The following is a 27,295-nucleotide window of genomic DNA, read 5'->3' as shown; positions in this document are numbered from 1 at the left end:
GTCAAATCTTCCAGAAGTGCAGTGCCGACGTCACCAACAACACCACAAATCAAATCTTTAAGGTGTTGTGGGGACATACCGTCTAATCCGCCGGCAGAGCCCCTCCTGAAAGACATAATCGCGGCTCGTATATCCTCCGGTGTAGCCCTCAGGGTAGGCTCAGAAGGCTCGGGGGCATCCGGCAAGCGAGTTGTTGCTAAAGGCTGCGGATGTTTAGACAACAAGGCAGCGTAGGTCTCTGGTGAGTTGGGAGCAACGACGTCACTAGTAAATAAAAGGTCGGCAGCACCTTTAATGTCTCCCTCATCAAATTTTGATTCAATCCTTTTTGTAATGTTGTACGATATTTGTTTTTCCTGAATATTGTCTAAAGTAGGCCTAAAATTGGGGGAACAGTTGTTTTTTATTTTTTGTGCAAGGGAACTGCCATGCTTGTCTTGGCTAACATGTAGCGTTTTATACGCGAATGTCAGAAAATTCTCCCAGCTATGTTTATCGTTCTTGTCGATGACATCTCTGACGCAGGAAGATAAAGAGGTCGCTACGCACCGTCTAGCCCCACGAGGGATTCTTTTTACCAAGGGGAGGTTTCTCTTCAAGTTATTTAATTTTTGCCATAAGGGGCCCCCGGTGGGGGCTTCATTGTCAGTTACATTATGAAAATTCTCATTGCTACCTACATGCGGTTGCCGGCCCTTATGGCACCTACTTTTGTGTATGTGCAAACCTCTTTGTCCTTTGAAAAAACGCGGCTGAGAGCATTCTCTGCATTGCACGAGTTCCTGTGACGAGGTTGCACCGGACTGACTTGCGGATGTAGCCTGCTCAGGGGTCGGGAGAGTTAACGTTAACATATAATAATAAAATATAAAATAATAATAGGACTATATATAATAATAACTAGGTAAATGTTAAAATTTAAATAATTAATGTTAAATGTACACTGTAATTTGTCTTAACCCTAGATTTACAAACATTCGTCTGAACAGACCACAGCTTGACGCAAAAAACCTATGCTTGTTGTTTACTTGTTACGATTCTGACGATTTTGACATCTCCAAGGAAGATTATATAACGGCGAAAATCACATTAAAATTGAGGATTCCGATGATGATGAACCGTTGATTAGAAAAACAGGCATTTGATGTTTCAATAAAAATTTTCGAACTGTGGCGCGGAACTGTAAGCGCAGAGGATCAATTACCAACTTTGAGGTGATGCTTATTAGTAGACACAAATATATTTTTATCCACGGATATAGAATATTATTCCATTATACGATCATTTAATTTCACGCTCATTTTAAAATATTTTGTAAAAAATCTGAAAATTTTTCCTGACGTCTTGTTTGTCATGCGTGACGTTCCAATATTTTAGTAGTTATTAACAAACAATCAAATATTTCTTATTTATAATTTTAGTATAGATGTAAATTATACCTAACCTACCTAACATTATGGATAAGTACGCAACCTCTGAACAACGTTATTAGACTCAGTAGTGCGATTAAAAATTCCATTTTGGAAATAGGATTTTAATTTTTAAAAGACAAAAGGAAATACAAGTAGAGAATAGCTCACAGAGTACTTTGCATTCTTTTGCATTTTAAGAGTTTCCGCTGAGAGAATTTGCGCATTAGCCTTACACAGATAAGGCACGATCACTTCAGAATAAGCCGGTATCCCTAACGCTTTTTTCCTTTTGGGAATCCACGGCGGTAACTTGAAATTTTTATTACACTTTTTTGGAGTGAAAACGTCTAAAAGCACGGGAATTCTCATATGGGATTTAAGGCATAAATCTAAGTGAAGTTCCTATAAGAAATTCGACAAAGAACGTTTGTATACAAATAAACAATTCGATAGAAATAATCTACATGAGTGGTATAGAATAAACTACGATGTTTGTCATTCTATGTTTAAATTTTTTTTATGAAAAGTAGCTACAAGCAAACAGCAATCTCTATTGAATTAATTCACAAAAGTTTCGGTGTATCCAAACGTCGACGGCGCGATGTTCAATTTACAGAACAATATAAAAGTTGGATGGCGGATGGCCAAAGATAACAAGAAGTGGGAAAACTCGTTTAAGTTTTAGATCTCAGGTCTGACGTTGATCTCTAGTGGTAAGTAGCCTTGCCTACATAATTTACCAACCAATTTATATGTTTCAGTTGTGAATGATTTTACGTAAAGTTTCTTCAGATTATTAAGCAAAAAAAAACATTCCCATTTCGTATTCGACGCATGTTTTGGCTAATTACACGTATTCAACTTTATATGTGCTTAAATTTATCGTTTGTAAAATTCAATACTAAAGTGTAGAAAACAGAAGAAAACAATTAGATACGAAAAAAAGTTAAATTCATATATTCTTCTTATATAAAACCATGGATATATACGTTTTTATAGCTTTTAAGAGTTTTGCACCAAACATATGATGTAAATAAAATTAAAGCGTTTACTCGGCACTGGCACAGTTTATTTCAAGCTCCACTGCGCAGTCAAATCTTTAATCATAAAGCCGCTTCAAAATTCACGAGCTTTAATGCGGGGTTCGTTCATGTTCGAATGTCGCAGTAATTGTATTACTTGAAGGTTCAAAGTTGATTTATGTACACTTTGCTCATTTCAGTTCCTAAACATTTACTTGAAATATCAGATAGTTTAAGCATAAAATTGTACCAACCAACCTATAGCTTTGAAGATCGAATCAAGAAAAAAACGATTATTTATTTTGACGATTCCATAAAGTTACTTGTGTAATATTTCTTTCTGGACTTAAGTCTATTTAAAATTCCCTGGTTAGCCAATCTTCAGTGCAATATGCGGGTTACATGATATTCAAGGAACACGACAACACCCTCAGCACTTAACTTACTCTGGTAACACATTGATTTGCACAAAACGCTTGTACTCGTAATAGCTTAGTCAATTATTTTTAGCTTTATAAGTACCGATAATTGAAAGTAAAAATAACTTAAATATTAATAAGTTGACATAATACATAACACGTGAAATCATATAAAGCAATTTGTGATGTACAATGTTTGAAACGAATACACATCTATCTCTATAACAATATTAAGAATTTAGTCCTTGTTCTACGAATTATGAAGCCCTTTACGTTAAAAAGCCAACAAAATGTAAAAGCATCTTGAATAAAATGAAGTATCTGCTCTTTTAACTCAATAATTTATATAGATAATACAATTGTCAATCAAATGGTTTTCTATGGTCTGAACCGTTTGATCTTTTTCAATAAAAAAATTGTAATCAATCAAGAAACGTCTGTAATTTTATTTATTGATTTTATAAACTAACTAAGCGACCAGTGAGTACACTTAACTCTGTGGGTTTTTGTACTGCTGAACAATCTAAATTGTATTTGTGTTCTAATTTATGTGTACAATTATATAAAAAAAATTATCTCCTAGGTTTCAGGAGTAAATTTAATTCCATTACCTTTACACAGCAGATTTACAGATCAAATGACACCCTGTTTGCAACGTCATACATATTTATTCACAAATCTATTGTGTAAATTTGCATAGTTTGCAAATCGAATGCGTATCGGGGTACTTGCCAAACATTTTGTGTGTGCATTTTATTACGAAAACGTGGAAGGAGAATTTTTGTTAAATCATTGTAAAAGTTTTTGGAACGAAGTTCCTTATCGCGCGTTGTGAAAGGGGGCTAGACGGAAAAATTTCTTACGAAAAGTTGTCACGACACTTTTTGCTATAGTATGTTAACGACGAATGAGCGCTACTTCACCATGGCAACGACGTGACAATATATAACGAAAATTCATAGAAATAAAATGTACTTCTTGTGAAGACTTAAGTTTTTTATTCATAGAATAAACATTGGTTCCTTTACTAATTAATAGAAAGGAACTTCGTTCCATCCGGGTGTCCCTTGACACCTCTCAAGTTTTTTTTTTATGTTTTACCTTTGACTTTTTCAATTATTTTTTTTTATTAATACACCTATATTTATACGACGTCTCAGTTATTATCCTAATGCTTTACTTTTCACTTGATATGCTACGTACGTACGATGTGGTATAAGAGGAACATACACCAAATCCATTTAAGAATGAAACGTAGCTTGCTATTACGAAAATACGAGTAAATTGGAGGTACTACAAATCTTTCAAGCCGTCAATCAATCCAATCGATTCCATGTGTTCAGTGAGGGTTACGGAATATCGGAATATCCACTTGAAATAGCGGCTCATTGTTTTACACAATCACGCATAAATATATGAGAATTGAATCCGATGACGTCATAGCAGCATGCTCTTACAGCTTGGAAAACGTTTTGTTGTTAAAATAATTCTACGAGTTTAGAATAGATTTATGAATAAAATAAACAATAGACATTTTTTGGATTTAAATGAGTTTCAGAGATACCTGATGTATTTTAAATTAATTAATATGTCTGATAGAATCGCACTTCAATAAACCTTAAATAACGCTTCTATATCAACTGCATATATTAATTTCTAAGTCTCAGATTTAAGCTAGTAAAGGTGAAGTAAGAATCATTATGAAGAAGCACGCTGCAAACTCTAGAAAACTGTGAGTTTCTAACCGTTGGTTTTTGAGACCAAAATCTTTGTATAAAACATAACGTCATTCCTCTTATTATCTTTGACAAAAAAGAGATAATATGTTGTATTTCTCACCATTATCATATAAGACTGTTCTAGAATTTTATTAAAATAATAATAACTAGCTGTCGACCGCAACTCCGTCCGCGCGGAATTAAAAAAAAACATAATAAGTAGCCTATACTAGTATGTTCTTCCAGACTATGATCTACGAGTATGTAAATATGCAAAATTTCATCGAAATAAGTTGAGCCGTTCTGGAGATACCTTCAAACAAACACCTATCCATCCATCCATCTATTCCTCCATCCATGAAAATATTCGCATTTATAATTTTGGTAAGATTTAATTTTATATCAAAAAAATATCGTCAATCGTTTTTGATTTCTTGTAAGTTAAATGTCATTTAGCTGAAAATATAAGTACTTTTTACCTTAAAAAGTAATTTAAATTCCCATTTTTCCAATAATTCCAAGAAGTAAGACATTATTAAGTTTACTTCATCTGAATATCATTGACTAGATTTCTTTTACATTCGTAGAATACTTACATAGAATATAAGCATATTGCAGTAGAGGAGTGTATTTTTTTTTAATTTGATATTTTATTTCGAAATTTTTTGCAATGCATGCGAATTTCATTTAGTTATTGCTAATCTTTATAAGCAGCGAGATTAGTTTACATATTTTTTTTATTTTCACCTTCAATGAAAACAAATTTTTTGGTGTTTTTGAGTGTTTTGAACAAGTTTTAACGGAAAGGAATAGGTATTTTATCAGGTAATAACTTACTTTAGTTATTGCTCTTGACTTGTAATCTTACTAATATTATAAATGCGAAAATTTAGATGCATAGATGGATGTTTGTTTGAAGGTATCACTGGAACGGTTCTACGGTTATTAAAGGATTTTTCTTAAAGCACGCATCTGCCGCGAGGTATCTGTATTTGTTGTTCTGCTATTTTAGGTTGCCATAGGTGGGTAATGTGACACCAAACTCTTCAATATCCGACAAGTTGACGAACACAGTAAAAAGAATATAGAATGTATTTCACCCGTCACACAAAGATAATATCGTTTTTAAAAAAGATGAATATTATAAATTTTATTTCAATTTTATGTAAGTATATTATTATTTATGTCGCGGGGACATGTTTCAACGTCGCAGAATATGCTGAGAATATTTTCACTCAATATTATCTATCCGCTTCAATAACTTAATAAACATTCATCGAGTATTTTATCTTGTAAAGTGTATTGAAATTTAAATTTAACGTAGACATTTTACTCGAATCAAGAACGAGATGTGGAGTTGAAAATCTTTAAAAAGATATGGGAGATTTAACTAATTAACAAAATTACAAAATAAATGTAAAAAAATAAAAACCTACTTTCATGTTTTTTTTAAATGGTCCTTTTAATATAATTTATTTATCAATAATAACAATCAATCAGATTTTGTCATTATCTGTAACATAATCCCCGTCTGGAGGTTTCCATCAAAAGCGTTTTTGTTACAAAAGACTTATAAATGATCGTTTGTGAAGGGCCTTTAAGGGAATTTGAAATCGTTTTGTTAATCGGATTTTTAAGTTTTGGTTCTTTGTAAAATTTGTATTTACGTAAAAATGACCTTTACAGAAGTTTTTTTTTGTGTCATGTCTTGACATCGATCCAACAAACCATTAGGGTACTTTCTAACAAGTGTTGTCTAAACTGCCTAACCGTGGGTTTCTGAGATCAAAAACCTCCGTTTAAAACATTTTGTTATCCCTGTCATTATCTTTGACAAAACAGAGATACAATATACTCGCTATTTCTATATGTTATGTGATTTCCTGTTATCGAAGTGGTTTCTTTCATACTTAGACTTTCTACGTTGTTCTTTTATTGTTAAGATTAAATTTTTGTTTCTTATTTTAGGGTAGGACACAGGTAACGAACAATCAAGTTGAACTAGACAGTTGAATAGCACAGGATAAGTTCGGAGTGATAAGAGTTATTTATATTTATTTATATACTTAACTAGCTTTTACCCGCGACTCCGTCCGCGCGGAATAAAAAAAAAGAAAACGGGGTAAAAATTATCCTATGTCCGTTTCCTGGTTCTAAGCTACCTGCCCACCAATTTTCAGTCAAATCGTTTCAGCTGTTCTTGAGTTATAAATAGTGTAACTAACACGACTTTCTTATATATATATATACTAGCTTTTACCCACGACTCCGTCCGCGCGGAATAAAAAAAAAAAGAAAACGGGGTAAAAATTATCCTATGTCCTATTCCTGGTTCTAAGCTACATGCCCACCAATTTTCAGTCAAATCGATTCAGCCGTTCTTGAGTTATAAATGGTGTAACTAACACGACTTTCTTTTATATATATAGATATAGATTTTAATGCCACTAACGAATGAAAGAAGAATTACTAAAAAGTAAATTATAGGATTAGGAGTCGGTGCTTCATTTAAATGTATCAGGCGCTAGAGAAGGGTTTTCGGTTCGCAAAATTAAAATGGCGCCGAGTACAAAGAGCGTATCGCAGAGATTAGCCTGATGCGAATGTCACAGCAGGGACGGATTTTATCATTTCGTTTTACTTGCATTCTTGAAATCACACGTTCCAGAGGTTTCATTGTGAATTTTAATTTGAAGAATAGTTATTAAGCTCCAGGTAAATGAAAGCATTTGTAGAACTATTTCAATATTAGTGACAATATAATAAAGTTGTTAAAATTAATTTGATTTAAAACCATTTTTGCAATTATTATTTCTTAAGATCTAACATACGATGTTCTAACATTTTAGATAATATAACAAAATTGAGTGTACAGTCAGCTTCATAAATATAGTGGCAGTCAAGATATCCAAATATATAGGAACACCTAAAGTGATCAATTATATAAGTACAACCAAAGTTATCAAATTAATTGAAGCATCCACTCTGCTCAAAAACACCGGAGCGTTCACATCGTCATATATATGAGTACATTCAAAGTGCCCATAATTATAGTAACAGACATAGCGTCAATAGTAACGAAGCATCGAAAGTATGCAAAAATATCGTAACATTTGACAAAATTGAACTCTATCTATTCTATTACTTAAGATACACTTTGAAATATACTACTTCTGTTAAATTCATTTGACATTTTATATCAAAACATTTTTTTGCTATTTACTTCAAGTTTACGTCCCGCATGACAGATAGGTACGAGATAGATAAGCAATATCAAATTTTAATTTGTCACCATATATGCCAGTTTGGCCTTACGGCTTAACTGCTCGCTGTAATACGCAGTTTTGGCGATTCGAATCCCAAACTTATTTTTACATTTTTAAGGTTTTTAATTTTATTATCAAAGCGTTATATAAAATTGAACTTTATCGCAACAATTATTGGTTACTATTCGACATCTTTAAAAATTAAGGAACCACAATATTCCTTGTCCCTTTTTTAACCGAGACGTCATTAGCATGATTTTTTATTGTTCACGTTTATTATTGTAAGTTTCGTCATTTAATTCCGCGCGGACTGTCACTGGCGACATCGAATACGTGTAATAAATCTAAGCTTGGAAAATTCTACTGCAACCGGACTGAAGATACCTAACAGGAAGAGAAAAATATTTTGATACAAATTGTCAATTAATTTAACAGAAGTTGTATATATGGCCGAACCTAATCGTTATTAATTTTATTTAAATAGTTATACGCCAAAAATAAAAATTTAAAATTGTTTTTGTTAAGTAAAAAACATATTCTAAGTAAATTACTAGATTTTTCCTTTTCATTAAAAATAAATCAAGCTCTATACATATATTGATAATATTGAAAAATAAAAACCTTGTAAGCCTGGGATTCGAACCATTAAACTTACGTACTGCGGCGAAAATAGTAAAACACTGCAACTAGCACATATTGTGACAGAATAAAATTTGATATTACTTACTAGCTTTTACCCGCGACTTCGTCCGCGAGGAATTAAAAAAAATGCTCACAAGATAAAAAGTTCCTATGTCCGTCTCCTAGTTCTAAGCTAAATCAGTTCGACCGAACTTGAGTTATAAACAGTGTAACTAACACGACTTTCTTTTATATATATAGATAGGTAGATTAGGTATCTGTCATGTATCGTAAATTTATAAATTTTAAGCGTTATAATAATAAGAAAAATGTTGGGTTGTCCGATAAGTTCGGGAACATTTTTAAGGGAAATTTTAAAGGCCCTTAAGTTTTGGCATAAGTCTTTTAAATTATATTTGTTCGATTTTATAGCAAAAAGTCTTATGTATTTCGGCAAAAATTAAGTCAATCAGTTTTTATAAAACTGATAGAAAAGAACGAATCGTGTCCTACCATTTGTCAAAATATGGCTGAAGTTAAGCTTTTCAGTATGTATGTGTTATGTAAACATGTCATATGTTTTCAATAATTGTAATATATTCGGGTCTATTCTAAGATACCTATTGAAAATCGGAACGAACTTATTGGACAACCTATTATGTTGATACAAAGCGTCAAATGAATTTAACAGAAGTAGTATATTTCAAAGTGTATCTTAAGTAGATAGGGATAGAGTTCAATTTTGTCAAATGTTACGATATTTTTGCATACTTTCGATGCTTCGTTACTATTGACGCTATGTCTGTTACTATAATTATGGGCACTTTGAATGTACTCATATATATGACGATGTGAACGCTCCGGTGTTTTTGAGCAGAGTGGATGCTTCAATTAATTTGATAACTTTGGTTGTACTTATATAATTGATCACTTTAGGTGTTCCTATATATTTGGATATCTTGACTGCCACTATATTTATGAAGCTGACTGTACAAAATATATAAATTGTCAATCTACGGCTTTTAATTCAAATATTCTCAAGATGTCCGATTTGTCTGTCCAATTTGATAAGATTTAAAGAAACCCAAATCTCAAACAAAATTGAAACAAGGAATATTATGTAAATTACTACAATTGGTCCGAGAGGATTCTCGCTAACCCTGATAATACTTCTTCATTTTAACCTTACTGGATTCGTTCAGGATTTGCTTAAAAACATTTCGTTATTTCGAAATTTCACAGCACATGGTATACATTTATCTATTAAGTAAGTACTTACTGAAAAAAGATGTGTTAAATCTTTATTTATCATGCGTTAATGTGGACAAATCCATTTCCTGAAACGATACCGTATTATTAAAATCCTTCAAAGTCAAACGTTGTTTGTTTGACCTACAAATAACAGCCGGCCGTATTTTCCATAGCATAATAAAACAAGCATGTCGACGTCTATTGACGTCTACGGAAATTATCAATGAGAAATGTATTGATAATATCCATACATTCATTTTATGTAACTATATAGACTCAGTACTAAAATAAATCATTACGAGCTCAATAGTCACAACTCCTAAGAAATGACAACAAGTCTTAAAATCTAAAAAGTGAAAGAAAGAATTCGTTTTATTTATTATTATTATTTGGTAATTAGGACTCCATACAACAAAATGATTACACTTAAAAATTCACCAACACTCTTCCCATTACCCTACAGAGATCTTAATTCCCATCTTACGTATATTCTCTTTTACACTATCCGTCCATACTTACTTCGGTATTCCTCTACGTCTCTACCATCTATTACCCATCTATTTTCAATTAACACAAAACAATTATCTAAACAAAAAGAGCAATAATATTCAGTCTGTATATCTGAAACAACAAATAGTCGGACACAATAACATTAAATTGTGTAACAAAACACTAAACTGTAACTGAAATCTAGAAGCGGGATGGCAGTTGTTCCGCACTTGTTAACCCTTAGTGTCACGCGCAGCCCGCCGTTTGTAACTACACTTTGTACAAAATATTATTAACAGTGAGATAAAAACGATTTGGCAAGCGTCAGCCTTGTTATTACCCGACTGATTTTAATTAAAGCGATGGCAAAATGTTAATCAATGTTTATTTAAATAAATGAAAATCAACGTTGGCAAGTTTATTCACTATGCGTTACTAAAACTTTAACAGTATGTGACAGTATGTTAAAACTTACCTTATAATGTGTGCCCTAAATCCACAAAAAATGAAATCAAAGTTTTGTTCATTTTAATAATGCTTTTTGCTTTACCTACCTTATTATCTTGATTATGTAGAGTAAACTATTACGACTGTGGAATTTAAGTTTATGACTGTATCAGTTAATTTCATAACACAACTTAAGTCGATATTAGTATCTTATAATTTGTGGCTATTGTATAGTATCCGAAAGTTGTTAATATTATATAAGATCGTTGTTCTCAAGCATTATGGAATGCTAATCGTCAGGGTAGTTTATAGCAGGCATTCATTGAAATTCTGGCGTAATGATCGTTATTAGTTAGAGAGGATGTTATTTAAAAGGACAAACAATTTATTGTACATTTTCCTGAAAAAATTACTCATACCAAATAAGGAACAGGTAATTATAATCAAATCAGACTGACTGTAACACTATGATAGATATACTACACGATCTAGAGAATAATATGAATCTGAACAATCCATTAAATTGTTTCATACATTTATTTTGGTAAAAGTATGGAAAATAAAGATATATTACAGATTTCTACCTGAAATGTACAGAATTGAAGCTTGAATTCTAGTAAGGTAAAGAAAGTGGTAGGAGTGACCCGGATGTTAGCATTGGCCGGCCAATTGCAACGCTGCTGCACTATTAAATATTTAAATTGTGTTCCGTAATGTTGCCCACTAGCAAAACATCATTTTAATGGACTCATTTTTTTTTTAATTCTATTTATTCATATTTTAAACACCGCAAGTACTCGCAGTCGCAATCTTATTTCTAAATAATGATATAAATGTGAAAGTTTAAATTGGATGGATGGACGGATGTATGTTTGTTTGAAGGTATCTCCGGAAAAAAAAATTATTATCTATAATCTAAATTATTATTTCGAAAAAAAAATCAATTAAACGAGTAGTGAGTGATTTATACTCGTTTACATATAGTATACGTGCATTGAATAATTAATTTTATCTTACGAAAATAGAACAAGTGACCAACAACCTAAAATGACAATGAAGCAACGAAACTCATAGAGTTATTTGGCGTTGTAAAATAAAGTCTCTCGAGTGACAGCCCAGACAGTCTTTAGAGTGCAGCAAAGAGAGCGAGGTCTTATATTTTAGTCTGTTCTCTTTATATTTCTTTTTTGATTATAATAGTTTTTTAAGTTTAAAAAACTACTTTAAATAATCGACAGCAACATCCGATCTTCTGGGTCTACGGCTGATAACGTAAATTGTTTGGTTTTAATGTTCTATCTAGCTTTCTTGCAGCTTACTTACAGCTTACGTATTTACTTAAAAATACAATACCGTTGTTTACAAGTCATCATTCTCGAATAAACAAAGGATGCGGAAGATTGACGAAAATAATAACATCATAACACAGAATGTTTATTTTTCCTTCACTTGTATACTCAAAGGCAGATGTAGTTGGCGTTGAGTGATAGACTAACTTAATTAACTAAGATAAGTTATTGATATGCTTCTGCTTCCTAAGTTATGTATAACTTAGTTTTTACTTATACCGTGATGATTTTTATACAACAATATAAAATAATTTTAGCAAAAAAAGCAACGTATAATTTTAAGAGAAACGACTTAAATGAGCTAGAAAATGCAACGAACTATTAAGACTTGCATAAGATGTGTAACTAGTTCATGGCCATGTCTTAGGAAGGTCTTTGATGCAAGCTAAGCAAAAACCTACTGCAAAATATGTAAAGATTTTCATAAAGGCCAAAATTTAAAACAAAAATCATTGATACAATGTAAGCGAGAGATGTCCTAGGTCATGTTCAACCGAAATGTATAAATTTACCTATCCGTATTTTTGTACTAGAAATTGCTATTTTTTACTCATAAATTTAGAACCGTTTTCATTTTAAATTTTAATATAATTTTTATCGCTGTTATTTCTATACCAATGACGAGAAAATGTGAAGTTGGGCTGGTTTGCTAGAAAATAATATTATTTGATCTAAAAATATATAACAGTTACAAATGTTTAAAAACAAATCCTGGGTCGTTATAAAATCCATTCAGGCCTCAGGCGGTCACTACGTCCCTTGAAGTTCTAACTCTTTTATAATTTTCTTCAAAGAAAGAAATTCAATTGAACACAAAAGGGTATTCTTGTTTATTATAATTTTGTTAGGTCCAAGCAAAGCCTAGCAATTAAAATACGTATCAAGTACAGATGTGACTATAACAATACAAAATACTACATATTATTATTTTTTTATAATATGGATAATGAGATATTTTTTTAATGTAAAATATATTGTTATTGTCGTTATTTAATATTGTTTGTTTTATATGTTTTATAATCTTTACATTATTTATCTGGGTGCGTTTTACATTTTACATGAAAAGTAAACTAAATTTGAATAGCCGTTCTTATCGTGGATGAGGTCTTGGTAGGTTAATATTAATAAGAGTACTTTTACGTTTCGTTTATTACACACTTAACTTGAAGCACATACATTAACAAGTAAGCATCAGTATGTTGCTATAATTTATTTCTGTTGCTTAATTGAACAGTGTTAACTGTTGGCATTGAAAATATATCGTTTTATAATAAAACTTGAGGTAGTTAAATGTACATTGTTACAGCGTGCGTAAAATGAATGTCGCCATAACGACGGCCCATAGAGTGGCAAATTAAATTAACACCCACCGTACCAAAGCAACGGTTGAAATGGTCAGTGGCACGCGAAAGAGCGTATTAACCTATTTAACGCTAATACACCTTTTAATTACTTTCACCTTGATTTTCTTTTTTCAAGCAAGCGTTTCGAAAAATAATTGTTGCAGGATTAATTTTAGACGAAATTTGGTATATTTATAACGTTTTAATTGAATGTAGTAATGACTTATCTTTGCTTTAGCAAATCAGTTTCTTAGGCAAAGTTTCTAGGAAATTTATCACTACGAGGAAGAAAAGTATAATTAATGCTATCAACATTTTTCACCGAACTTATTTCATCACAAATAAAATTATTTACTTGATTCAACTAACGATATATGAAACTGATCACTAATTGCAACACCCGCACACTTCACGCGCAATTTCTAATAATTTATTGCTTATTTATTAAGCCATCTCTTCTGTTGTGCGGTGTAGATATTTAAAAAAGATGAAAGAAATTCATATTTTGAAACTCGTGAAAAATAAAACAGCAAGTGAAGGTCAATTGCAAAAGCACAACAACTCATTTAAAAAAGAGCCGGAACGGGTTAATTAAGTGAAGCCGCAGGGTGTGAAATTGTACGCGTTTGTGAAACCGTACGGTCGCTGTGAAAAGTGAAAGCTTTGTCACCTGCAACACGCTACGGCTAATTAGTCTCGTATCCAGGTCATTTGCAAGAGTTTTTTTTCGCGTTTGATATAGCATTTGCAAAAAAATAACGATCTCCCAAACAATTAACACGGATAGGATGAATAGAATTATGTACCTACTGCATATTATATAATATTTGAGATTATCGTCGTCTCGTCTCATTAATACTAGAGATCCTCCCAACGTCGCCCATGTGGTAAAGAATATCCGAGTAATTCTGATTTCGTTTCTGTAATATCACTTACCAGTCTAGACTTTTTACTTTACTATTTTTTACTTTACCTTTCAAATTCCCGTCTATCGTATCGTTCCTTTTTAATTTTTTTTAAATAATGATAAATAATGGTCTACCTAATAAATGCAAAAGTTTAGCGGTTGTTAAAGTATGAATAATCAAGTTATTTTCAAGGGGCTAGAATGAAATCAACCGGTCGTTCAGCAAGAAATTAAACTTAAATCGACTTTAGGATCGTTGTTTTATCTGGAACGGAGTTCTACAAAGTTTTACTTTGAACTGGCTTTGAGAAACTGTGCATTATATTTTCAATTTGATATGAAACTTTGCATTAATTAAATGAAGATTAAGCGAACCGGAACATTTAATTGTAAAATGTAAACGTTAACATTTTTAGCGCATGGTACAGTTATTTTTAATTTTATTTTACTTAGAACTTACAATTATGCCTAGCTATTATGTGGAATACTTAAGAATTGAGGCACAAAAGAAAAAAAAATGCACTACACTTATTAAGATCATCTTTCTAACACTTTTCCCTTTGGAAGGTCTCTAACCTTAATCTTATTTTAACCTAACCTCAGATAAATATTGTACTAAAGGCTCTTAAACTTACTATTACCAATGGTAAGCGACCATATTTAGTGCCTATTATTAATATAAATCTATAAATGAGTCCCACCATATAACACCAACATATTATGTAGTTCTATCAATTTTTGTATTCCACTTATGAAGTGTAAAGTTTACGATCAATTTCAAATTACATCAAAATAACACAATCTGCGTAAATGTTCATTTTAACTGTGTGAATATTGGAAACGTTTTCACAACGCTGCAAGCAGTGACAGGTACAAAAGGACGCAGAAGTTGTTAAATTGCATTTACCTACACGATTCCCGGCGACAGGTTGCGACGGCACCAAATAAGCATATGTTAAACTTTTACCAACACAATATAACAATCGCTATCCACAAACTTAAAAAAGACCATGTGACTAGTCTTTTTTGCTTAGCTTCATGTTTTCTAAAAAATAAAACTCATTTAAATGTCAACATCTATATTTATTTCTAATATATTGAAAATCTTTACAACTACTCAAATATTTACAAATGTATAGATATCTTTTAAATTCTTTAAATTCAAGGAAAACATCGGAAAAGAAGGCAATATAAAACCAGTTTTCAAACAAATAATAAGTTTACAAAGTAATTTAAATAAATGCAAACAAGTAACACACAGTTTACGTAAGTAATCAGTCTTTTACAAGTTTATATGTCCCTTTACAAGATGATTTCTATTTTTTTTAGCCTTCATTTGCTAAAAATATTTAAATTTAGGAAACGTATTGAATGACGTTGCTTTAAGAGTGTTTAATCTGTTTGTATTAATAAGTAATTACATAAATACTAATAAAACTATTATTAAATATGTAACATTCATTGGAATTTTCTTTCGTAATTTATTTATTTACAATGTTTTTTGGATTTCAAAGCAAAGTTAAATTTCGTATTGACCCATTACTATCGGATATGTCCAGAATTTTTGTACACTATGGTCTTCAAATCTTCGTTTTCGACTCCTAGAATTTAATTACAAGTTTGTCCTTATAGATAAAGATCCTAAATAAAACTACCGACCGCTTAGCCAAAGAAATATCAGCAACCCAAACAGCCAAAAATGTATGAAACTCGGAACTGAAACAAGTAAATTGAGATTTAATCTTAATAGAAGAATAAGAGATAAAATCTTAATATTAGGTCCTTACATATGAAATTGGCGTTTTTCGTACTGGCCACTTTAATCACGAATTTCTCCTCTTTGGTAAGGAATTTCAAATTCAAATTTGTACAGCTATAGACTCATGTATTTGTGGTTCGATGACCGTCATTCATTTGTTTTTTTTCTTCTGTTTTTTTCTGTTTGCGTCACTCATTTTACAAAATGGATAACTTAAAATATGGCATTATTTACGAATACGAGTTCCGCCGTGGCACTAGTGCTGCGGAAACGACTCGAAGGGTGAATGATGTGTATGGCGGTCGTGTTGCTAAAGAAAACACAGTTCGTTTTTGGTTCCAACGTTTTCGTTCTGGAAATTTCGATCTGCAGAACAAGCCCCGTGGACGGCCTGAGACTCAAGTTGATAATGAAGAGTTGAAGGCTATTGTGGAAGCGGATCCATCGCAAACCACGTCCGAGTTAGCTGCAGGCTGCGATGTTAGTGATAAAACTGTTTTAATTCACTTGAAGCAAATTGGGAAGATTAAAAAGCTTGAAAGGTGGGTACCTCACGAATTGACTGAAGCAAACCGGCAAACGCGCGTCGACTGCTGCGTTACATTACTCAACCGGCCCAATAATGAAGGTATTTTAAACCGAATCATTACCTGTGATGAAAAATGGGTTCTTTACGATAATCGGAAGCGCTCAGCGCAATGGTTGGATCCTGGCCAGCCAGCCAAATCCTGCCCCAAGCGAAAATTAACCCCAAAAAAGTTATTTGTAAGCGTTTGGTGGACTAGTGTCGGTATTGTTCATTACAGTTTTCTCAAATCTGGCCAGACTATTACGGCTGATGTCTATTGTCAGCAATTGCAAACCATGATGGAAAAGCTAGCGGCTAAACAACCTAGGCTGGTCAATCGCTCCACGCCACTGCTGCTTCACGACAACGCTAGACCACACACTGCGCAACAGACGGCTACTAAATTAGAAGAGCTTCAATTGGAAAGTCTAAGACATCATCCGTACTCCCCGGACCTTGCTCCAACAGATTACCATTTTTTTCGAAATTTGGATAACTTCTTGCAAGGGAAAAAATTCAACTCCGATGGGGCAGTCCAAATCGCCTTCAAAGATTTTATTGATTCCCGTCCGACTGGTTTTTTTAGTAAAGGGATCAATGAACTACCTATGAGATGGCAAAAGTGCATAGAAAATAATGGTTCATACTTTGATTAATTAAATATATTATATTAAAAAATATTCGACTTTTTGTTCCTCCCATACAAAACGCCAATTTCATATGTAAGGACCTAATATAATATAAAATGTTAAAAATCCTACATACGAAAAACAAGAGCACACACACACATCCCATTAAAGCCTAAATACCATGCTCAAATATGATTACCACCTAGAGTTTAGATAACAATTTTAAGTCCAATATTTCATTTATAAACATCTATTGTTCTTCGTGACATTTTAAACAAAGTAAAAACAAAACGTAGGATTCTGTCTAATTTCAATGGAAATCGACTAAAGTTTTCGGTTTATATCACTGTATACACGTAAATAGTACACAGCAAATGTTAATGATTTTTACTTCGTATATAGAAATAACTATAACGTCTATAAGCTCTTGCAAAAATGCTACACATATACTCGTATAACTTAAAGTTTACCCAATATTACATTATGCACTTAATCATAATTTGGGAATTGTATATTAAATAGTCTCACCTGTGCTTTTATTACGGACTCCGAGAACCGAAGCAACTTCAGGTTGCTCCATATCAAATATTAATTCGGTACGTGCTGCGTAAAGATTGTATATATTAGCGATGCACGTTAACCGGAGGCTGCCACGTTCAAACGCCTCTGTGCGTACAACGAACGATACCACACCGACAGTCGGCGTCCTATTATCGGGACCCGTCCTCTCAAATATTTGTTTCAAACTTTCCTTCGATGGACGCCTTATCTCTTCTTTATGTAAATTTATATACGTCTCATCTAAGTATTGCAGGTTCTCTTCGTCGTGGAAAACATTGAAATTCATTTCATCATCAGATCGCTCGGTTGTCGTCGATTCGGATTTTAATGGGGCATCCCACTTGAACCATGGTGGTAACTCGTGTGTTATAGATTCGATGTCAATCTGTGTAACAAAAGTCTTTGTTAATTACTATTATTGTAATTCGTACTTATAGATTAGATTCTTAAATGTAGTGGGAAATTGTACAATTGCTTTATTTGCCTTTGTAAAAGAATTTCTTACCTCCTCTCCGTTAAGTGCGAAGGTGAGATTCACAGATGGATAAGACGGTGGGGAGGCGCACGTGGCTCGCAGATTTGACCCAACGCCGTACCACGACCGATCGGAGACTAGTTTCGGTCCCCATTCCGGAGGTTCTAAAATTTTAAGTTCAGAATATATTCTCCGAAAATCAGAACGTATATAAAAGTTTTCTACGCTTCCATATTTTTTTATTTATATGAATAGACCAAGGCATCTTAAAATGTATATTTAGATATAATTCCACAATGTTGCTTATAATAATATGCTTCTGATACTGGAAGTAAAAATAATTATATTTACTTCCTGCAACTTTCCGCAAGCAATTCAGGAATCTCATCTTTTGACTGTTGTGCTCACTAAAGAGAAGTGATGGTCACTCAACTAAGTGAGCTATCAATAAATTCTCTAATAATAATTATAATATCCAAATATTCAATTACCAACAACTTCTAGTGGGGCGGATCGTATCTCCGTGTGGAAGGTGGGCGCGTCCGCGGACACCTCGCAACGGAAACGACCCGCCATCGCCGGCGTCGCTTGCTGCAGTACCACGCGCCGCGCACCAGACCGGGATATCTGCACCAATGAGGTTAGGGTAAGTATCATTTCCCTAGTTCAATTTTAACGATGACCAAGACATTATTAAGATTTAAAGCTATACAAGACAACTTTAAAATCCTAAAATGACATTAGACATATTGATTTCTTAAGGGTACGAAAAAATCAATATGTCTAATGACACAATTATTGGATTGCATCCACCTTATTGGAAATTGGGGGAAAGAAAAATTTAGTTATATTTTTACTGGAGTAACAATTGGAAATATTTTCATACAAAGTCATTATTATTAATCAATAATAAAGTTAATAAAATATTAGAATAGTCATTTTGACCATAAAATATACATATATTCATATTGGACGGTTCCTATAATATTGTACAGTCAAACACTAAGCCTTGTACAATACGCTTCACATTAAACTATTACTATAGACCATAGCATTAGATCCACCCCACGAAACATCGTTTCAAGGTGTTAACGGAATCTGAACTGGTATAATAAACACATTAATATCTACTTACAAAACCACTCGGGCTTCCAACTAAGGTTATTAATTAATTTATTAATACAATCGTTTTGAAGAGATTGTGGAATTATTTTAGCTGAAAAATGTTTTGTAATATCGTAAAACCTAAAAATTGCCGATCATAGCTCTTGTTCTATTAAATTAATTAACTCGATCATCAAACTTCTGACTATAATTGAACTGAGTGTCAATCATTCACATTAAATATTTATAAAATTGTTTTAAGTTGAAAAGACTTTCATCTATTTATAATTTATGAAATCAGCGGTAAATAAAATTCAGTAATAACATGAATTCATTCTAAGTAATAGAGTGTAACAAATAAAAACGGTTTTCTATGAAAGACATATAAATTGTCCAATTTTCGCTTGGGACAGAATAATAGAGTATTCATTATTGTTTTATTCAGAAAAAGGTCTTGTATCCGGTTTTCTATACAACAATATTAAGATTTTCCTTTACGAAATCTAATTACTGATTCTGTTTGGAATACTTACGTCAACTTCGATTCCCGGCAGTGGGAACACTCTTGTGTGTGGCAATTCTTTGGGAATGTATCTGTAAAATTCTTCTTTCCCTCGATACCACTTTACACTGTATAATGCTTCTTCATCTTCTAATTGCCAGCTGCATTCGAGTGTTACAGTTTCGTCCACAAGAACTGCGCTAGGCACGTTAATTTCTAAATTGTGAAGTCCTCCAACACCTGTATAGAAATTAAATAAACATATTGGTATTTTCTTTGAAAAAAAAAAACATTTAATATGACGGCGTATCCGCCAAAGTCAAATGACTGGTTGACTTTTTCAGCCAAGCGAAGCGTCACTGTCGATGGTTGTGAGGGCGGCCATTGAACAGTGTTGTTCGAGACGGCGCCCGCGCACCACGCTTGCGACGAATCGCTTAGCATCTAATTAACAATTAAAATCTAGCGCTTAATTAAGTTGGTGTCGCATTGGTTAGACACTACAGTGTTCGATCCACTGTGTATTTTTGGTTACCTAACCCTTTTTAAACAACTGCGATTGCAACAAGGACTCGTGATCTGTTCACATCCACCTGCCGACATACCCGCTTTTATACTCGCACAATATGATTTCTGATGAAGGCCCTCCTGCCCCTTCATCAGAAGTGGGATAGGCCTTTCAGCCCACTATCTGCTTTCCAAATTACTTTATAAGAGGGTGAAAAAAAAAAACAAACGGCCGCTAATCAAATCTCTTGCGTTTTTAATTAAAATTTGCTCGGGATGCGTAACCGGTTTAGATCGCGTAGCAGGTCGGAAGGTAGTCCACCTCTGCGAACAAACGAGTCTCGCAAGAGGAGGCGTTGTGCCGGTCGTAATAGGGATACGTCTACATCTAGTGATAGTGAACGATCTTCGGTGCATAGTCGAAAACGTTATCCGAGTCAGAGCCATTTATGTTGGATGACTTGTTCTGGATGCCTTGCAGATTGTGGTAAGACGAATATTGTCGTCCGAGTCAGAGCCATTTATGTTGGATGACTTGTTCTGGATGCCTTGCAGATTGTGGTAAGACGAATATTGTCGTCCGAGTCAGAGCCATTTATGTTGGATGACTTGTTCTGGATGCCTTGCAGATTGTGTTAAGACGAATATTGTCGTCCGGGTCACATCCACCAAAGGATTGACCTGTCCAATAGTACCGATTGTGAACAGTTAACCTACATGCTGTTTAGTGACAAGGCAGTGTCATCTGACTTAATTGTTACGAGACGCTCGCCTTAAGTCTTAAGTATCATATGATGATTGTAATGAGTAGTCCGTCAGGATGCCGAACGGAATAGGTACAACTGCAGTTCATTGTTTCAGAGAATCGCCCGAGGACGGTCGAATGTCAGTCCGGCCGTGACGGCGTATCCGCCAAAGTCAAATGACTGGTTGACTTTTTCAGCCAAGCGAAGCGTCACTGTCGATGGTTGTGAGGGCGGCCATTGAACAGTGTTGTTCGAGACGGCGCCCGCGCACCACGCTTGCGACGAATCGCTTAGCATCTAATTAACAATTAAAATCTAGCGCTTAATTAAGTTGGTGTCGCATTGGTTAGACACTACAGTGTTCGATCCACTGTGTATTTTTGGTTACCTAACCCTTTTTAAACAACTGCGATTGCAACAAGGACTCGTGATCTGTTCACATCCACCTGCCGACATACCCGCTTTTATACTCGCACAATATGATTTCTGATGAAGGCCCTCCTGCCCCTTCAAATACAATAACATAAGTCAATAGACGGGATATTACGAACCAAACAGTGGGCCTTGCACGAATATGGTGACAATCACCGTCATATCGTCATAGACAAAACTTGTATTAAAATTTGTCCAGCGCTTCTATTGATCCTAAATTACAACAAAAATCTCATACTAATTTTGACGTAATTGGCGACGACGATACGAAGGTGATTTTCACCATATTCGTGCTAGGCCCACAGTATGCTCATAAACTGGTACTGATAGTGTTTTGGTTGTCTAGTTTGTCACTTGTGTGATTATGCTTAAAAGATTTAATTGAAAGTGTTCGTAATGTCCGTTTTATAAACAGTTTTTATTTGTATTTCTTTGGCAAAATTTTTTTGAAAAACGGAAACTACATTTAACTGCAAGCATCAATTATTTTTGTAAATACTTATTTCTAATCATATTCTGATAAGTTATACTCAGTTTGAAAAGTATTATCAAAAACTGATTATGAAAGCACTGCAGATACACCAAACCAACCGTTAAATGTTTCCTTGATCATTTCGTAATCACATTTAATGAGATTAGATTCGATCAATGTTATGAAATACAATTAAGTAATTTTGGCCGAAAAACCCCAATTGTTAAGGGAAAGATCAATCAAATAGTTATATTTAAAACTTCTTGCTAATTTACGTAATTTATTACTTTATCAACAACTAGATCTACAATTAAGTAACTAAACTATGGTTAAACAATTAAATATTGCATTTGCTAAGCTCTTTCAATCATTTTATTTTCTCACACATTTTTTTTTATATTACAAGGTGGCAAACAAGCAAGCGGCCACATAAATTTGTCGAAATGGCGAAGCGACCGCTGCCCATAGACATTCACATTTGAAGGTGCGTTGCCTACCCCCAATCGATGAAGGAGGAGACGCATTAAAAGAGAATATTTAACCTTCCTATGCATCTCCTCTTCCATCAAATCCACCTCCCCTTCCCATCCTTTCCTTGTAAGAAAAGGTTGGGAAGGAAAAGAGGACTAAAATTAGGCCTCCGGCACCACACTCATCAGACGAAACCTGCTATTCGTTTAACGGATATTGTAGCTGCTGGCGTCTACCACTGTTCTACCTACTGCGTCTATCACACGTAGGGGGATGCTCTATGGCGATACTATGATAAAAAAATTCTACTTGAAATTTCCCTGATAAATGTTGTAGACAAACAAGTTTTCTTTTACATTTTAGGAATATAGATATAAGAAAAATGTTGTCTGACGTTTTTCAATAAAAGGACAACATTTTTTAATGTTTGTTTTACTAAGTATTTGAACATAATATTACAAATGTTTAAAGTATTATGATATTTATCTTAAATTATTTATAAATAGCGAAGACTATTTTTGTATAATATAAATGTAATTCATTTTCGGCATGAATTTGATTATAAATTTTACCGTTTGCCATTATCATCGCATTAAGGCAAAAAACGACGAAATAGCTGATTTAAAATTCATTGTTGAAATGTAACGGAGCGGTGTACCGGGATATTACTTTTGTAATGGTATGGCTGTTACGACGCAGGAAAAAATTTAAATCAAAAATATATTAAGTAAGGAATACTTTAATTTTAATAAATGAAATAACATAATTTAGCTCAGCGTACATATAATGAATGAATGAAGTGATTCTAGAAAATGTGATGAATTCAATTCATAGATAAATTAAGTTCGTTAAAAGATATTTTTAACTCAAGCATGGGAGAAAGTTTAACCACCTATTCTAGTATTTTTTTTTATATTAATAATATCATCACTTCTTACACTTCCTATATTTGGTTTTTAACTGCGGTCTAAAAAGATAATTAGGAATAACACATTCGTTTTAAATTACTTTTAAAATTACCATAGCAAATAAACAACCAGCATCGTGTTTTTTTGTATTTTATAATAGGTAATCTGAACGAGTGCAGGTTAATAGAATAAAACTTACCTACGCTCCAACAGATTGCGGCAAAAATAGCCACAAGGATGCGGCTCCCCGCGGCAGGGATCACCTCCATGCCACTCGATACTGCCATAAGCTTTGTGTGCGATACACTCACTGTCCAAATTACTTTCTCACTTAGTCGTTCATTGATACAACAGTACGACACAATTGCAATTAGTTCGCCACTTTAACGCACACATATTTTATGCAGTCTAATGGTATGCTGTACTAAAAATTGGGATAAGGTTTTTATTTATGGTAATTTGTTATATTTATGAAATAAACTAGAACGTAAAGTTAACAATTATTTTTTAATTGATAATAATTATACATAATGAATATAATATGAAAGAAATAAAAACTTTTTAATCAGATTAAAAATGTTAATGATTCTTATAAAACACCATAAAGTAACAAATGAACTTAATTCCGTTTTGTAGTACGATATTAATCCTTATTTCATCCTTATTTTGTAGTACTGAGTTGTATAACGAACAAATTTAATACAATGTAGTTTAGCGACAATTGTTACGTTACACGAAGTAAGAGTAACAAAAGCAAGCGCGCAATCTCACACGAACAATACCATACATACTATGTAAGAAACAATTCCATACAGTCAATATGAAATGTTATCTTTGTCTATTGTTGGCATAACATGTTCCAAATATCTTCACTCTATCTTGTTAAATAGGTCGCGTAAATCTTTATTAAAATTGCACATCCGGTTTAGTTCAAAACGAATCTTAAAATATAATCTAAGCTCTTTTTGCCAGAAATAAATTCTACAAGCTCCAAATTTTTATTTTGCAGTCTTTACAAAAATACACCTTTATATGAAATTCGGTTACGAGTACTCTTTTGATTAACCTTTTTCAATGGATTGCCAGTTTTCTTAAAAGTTCCTATAAATTCCGATTTGCTTAGTTTTATTTTATGAATACTAGCCTCGGTTAAGACAATCTTTTACGTTTAACCTTCCAAAGGGTATCTAAACGGATTTGAATGAAATTTGGGATATAAAGAGATTACAGTATGAAATAGTGCATAAGTTACTTATTGGAACGAAGTTCCTTATCGCGCGTTGTTAAAGGGGGCTAGACGGAAAAAATTCTTACGAAAAGTTGTCACAACACTTTTTGTTATAGTAAGCTATTGTAAGCTGTGCGGCGTCGCATGTTTCTCTGTCTGTCTCTCTCTCTCTCTTATAGAAAGCAAGCCAGATATTTTCATTTCTATATCGCATTGAACAGTGTGTTGTCGCGACTTAAAAAAAAAAAATTATTACAATTCCTTCACTAATTAATCGAAAGGAACTTCGTTCCATCCGGGTGTCCCTTGACACCTCTCAAGTTTGTTTTTTTTATTTATTTCACTTTAGCGATAGCTAGTATTTTGATTTAATATTATATGAAAATAAAAAGTAAAGAGGCAACCTCTCATCACGGAGAGAATAACAAATACTATAGTAATCCATGTCGTTCCGTAGGGATTACAAGCTATCTACATCTCCGGCGTGAATACACAATTGTCTTACCGCAACTACGACACTGGCAGCTTGTAAACAAGGTTAAATTAAAAATTTTATATCACACTCACAACCTTGGAATTTAAAGATACTTATATTATTACAAGGTAAGAAGACTTGTAGTTTGGTGTTTGAATCTTAAACTACTTAAGCAGTATAACAACAAGTACTGCTATTACAATAAACTTACGACTACTGTACGTAGTTTTATAGGTAAAGGTACAATCGATTGATACGAACACGGAGTAGTAATTAAAAAACAATAAATAGATAGTCGACAACGTCCACTGCTTTTCAATTAATTGTGATTGCTGTTCACAGCTTCACCTAATAAACTTACACACAGGAATAATGTCAGTAAATAGAGATAAATGTTTGTTTCATATTAATTTTTTTTTTTCTGAATGCAAAAAATGAGTCTTTTGTAATCAAACAGGATTCAGATGCAAACAATTACCATCAAGAAAGTGTAGATTTAGGAAATTAGAAATCTCTATCTATCCTTCTTAATTACAAATGTTCACCTACATATCTTATTTATCTAAATCTTAGATTGCTGAACATTTCTGTTTCAAATGGAAAAAAATATCAGCCTTTTTTTTGGTGTCGGGGGGGAAATCTTCTAAAGATACCCTGCCTTTAGGGGGAAAGACAAGGTTATGTGGGATTTGACCCACTAAAACCCCTTCGGTGGCCAAACTCCAGGGAAGAAAGAAGAGGATTCCTGGATCTCCAAGGAACGCACCGAAACCCTCAGCACTTATCTCCCCAGGAGACAATTCTCCCTGTGACGGCCTAAAGTTAAAAGATAATAACGATGTTTTAATGACGGATACTATTTCTTCTTTGCTTTGGTTTAAAGGTGTGTACGTTTTTGTAAAACATTGCTAAAAGGTGTTGCACGGGATGTGCTAAGAGAAACAGGCTAGCGCATCATCTCGTTACGAATATAGGACGCGGTGCGAGGCGCTCGGCGAAATGTGTTCCATTGCTCTTTGTGTTACTTTCTTTTGTTTGATGATACATTTACAAAAGTACATGTATTTTCACCTTAATTTTTATACCACAAACATTATATTTATTTCTTAAATATTGATATCAATGTTAATGGTGATTTAATTATTGAAAGTTTTTTTTTTAATTAACTCTATTATTTTTAATCCATGTAAATATAGTCCAGAAATAGAAAAACGATTCAAAGATTTAATAAAAAATGTACTTTAAGACTGTGTAAATAAATTGTAATGTAAGGTCTAAGTTATACATGGCGTTAATTAATTTACATGAATCATTAATTGTATTAGTTGTTATTAATAATATTTTTACACAAAGTTATTTTACTTTAGGAATGTATAAAAGTTTTGATGATTAATCTTTCTAACTTACCTTTATATTTAAAATAACTTGATATTGGTTTCAAAAAGATTCCTACTTACATTTAAAGATTATAACAAAAAGGACGTTATAATAATTTTTCTCCCATAAATAATCAACTTATAAGTAAAAAAAAAAATTACTTAAAATAAATGAAAACTCAACTTTAATAATTGTTTTCAACGCTAATAAAATTAAAAATAAACTTGATGTTAAACTTTTTTCCACACAGTTACCTAAATATGTTACTTTTACATAAACGAAAAATACAAGTAAAATTAAATATGTATTAAAATAATAAAATTTTCGTGCGACAGTTTTTTTTTTTTTCAGGTAAATAACGTATGTATTATAAGGGTTATATCGCGACGCGCGCGATACGTAAGGCGTTTTCGGCCGCCCCCGCCGTACTGGATGAAAGCTCCCGCGTTCCCTCCGCCCGTCCCTCTCTAACCGTACTTAATAAAGCTTCTAGCTTTGATAATAACAATGCTATATTTTATTGATAATCGGCTAACGAAATTCAAGTATTTACGTCATGTTTTCACATGTCTTGACAATGTATTTATTAATTTGAAATTGACGCAATTTATACACTGTACAGTGTTAGGAATTAATAGTAAAGGAATATGTAATATTATGAAAATTTATTTCATTGTAATTAAAGTTATCTTTAAGTTTAAGTTTATGCACGTTCTTAATTTTAAATTAATCAGAACTTTACTATATACTTATAAGTTCCATTAACATGTAATTGTATGTAAATTTTCTTATCCCTTTTACATGAATTAGCAAGCATTTCACAAAAACGAAAAGCCG

General features: G+C 33.0%; 1 protein-coding gene across 1 annotated transcript; it reads right to left on the bottom strand.

Annotated features, from left to right (window-relative positions):
* Window positions 1-15,722: 15,722 nt before the first annotated feature.
* LOC106714909 lies at window positions 15,723-26,770 on the bottom strand. Its single transcript, XM_014508032.2, has 7 exons — window positions 26,713-26,770; window positions 23,578-23,802; window positions 19,874-20,082; window positions 18,728-18,863; window positions 18,267-18,400; window positions 17,729-18,146; window positions 15,723-15,960 (listed from the first exon to the last, which is right to left on the bottom strand). Exons 2-7 carry the CDS (start codon window positions 23,663-23,665, stop codon window positions 15,896-15,898), a joined length of 1,050 nt encoding a protein of 349 aa, XP_014363518.2. The 5' UTR covers window positions 23,666-23,802; window positions 26,713-26,770; the 3' UTR covers window positions 15,723-15,895.
* Between the last annotated feature and the right edge of the window lie 525 nt (window positions 26,771-27,295).

This window comes from Papilio machaon, chromosome 6, assembly GCF_912999745.1.
Source record: "Papilio machaon chromosome 6, ilPapMach1.1, whole genome shotgun sequence".
Lineage (NCBI taxonomy): Eukaryota > Metazoa > Arthropoda > Insecta > Lepidoptera > Papilionidae > Papilio > Papilio machaon.
Note: the sequence above shows the minus strand (reverse complement) of the source record. Positions and strands in the feature narration are given on the sequence as shown.

Bases quoted from the DNA above. Each gene is read 5' to 3' on its own strand.
- LOC106714909 (XM_014508032.2), bottom strand. From the start codon at position 23,665: ATGGCAGTATCGAGTGGCATGGAGGTGATCCCTGCCGCGGGGAGCCGC. The intron at 20,083-23,577 runs GTAAGTTTTATT...ATTTCTATACAG, and splicing joins CGCAATCTGTTGGAGCGTAG to GTGTTGGAGGACTTCACAAT. The intron at 18,147-18,266 runs GTAAGAAATTCT...TTTGTTACACAG, and splicing joins TCGCACTTAACGGAGAGGAG to ATTGACATCGAATCTATAAC.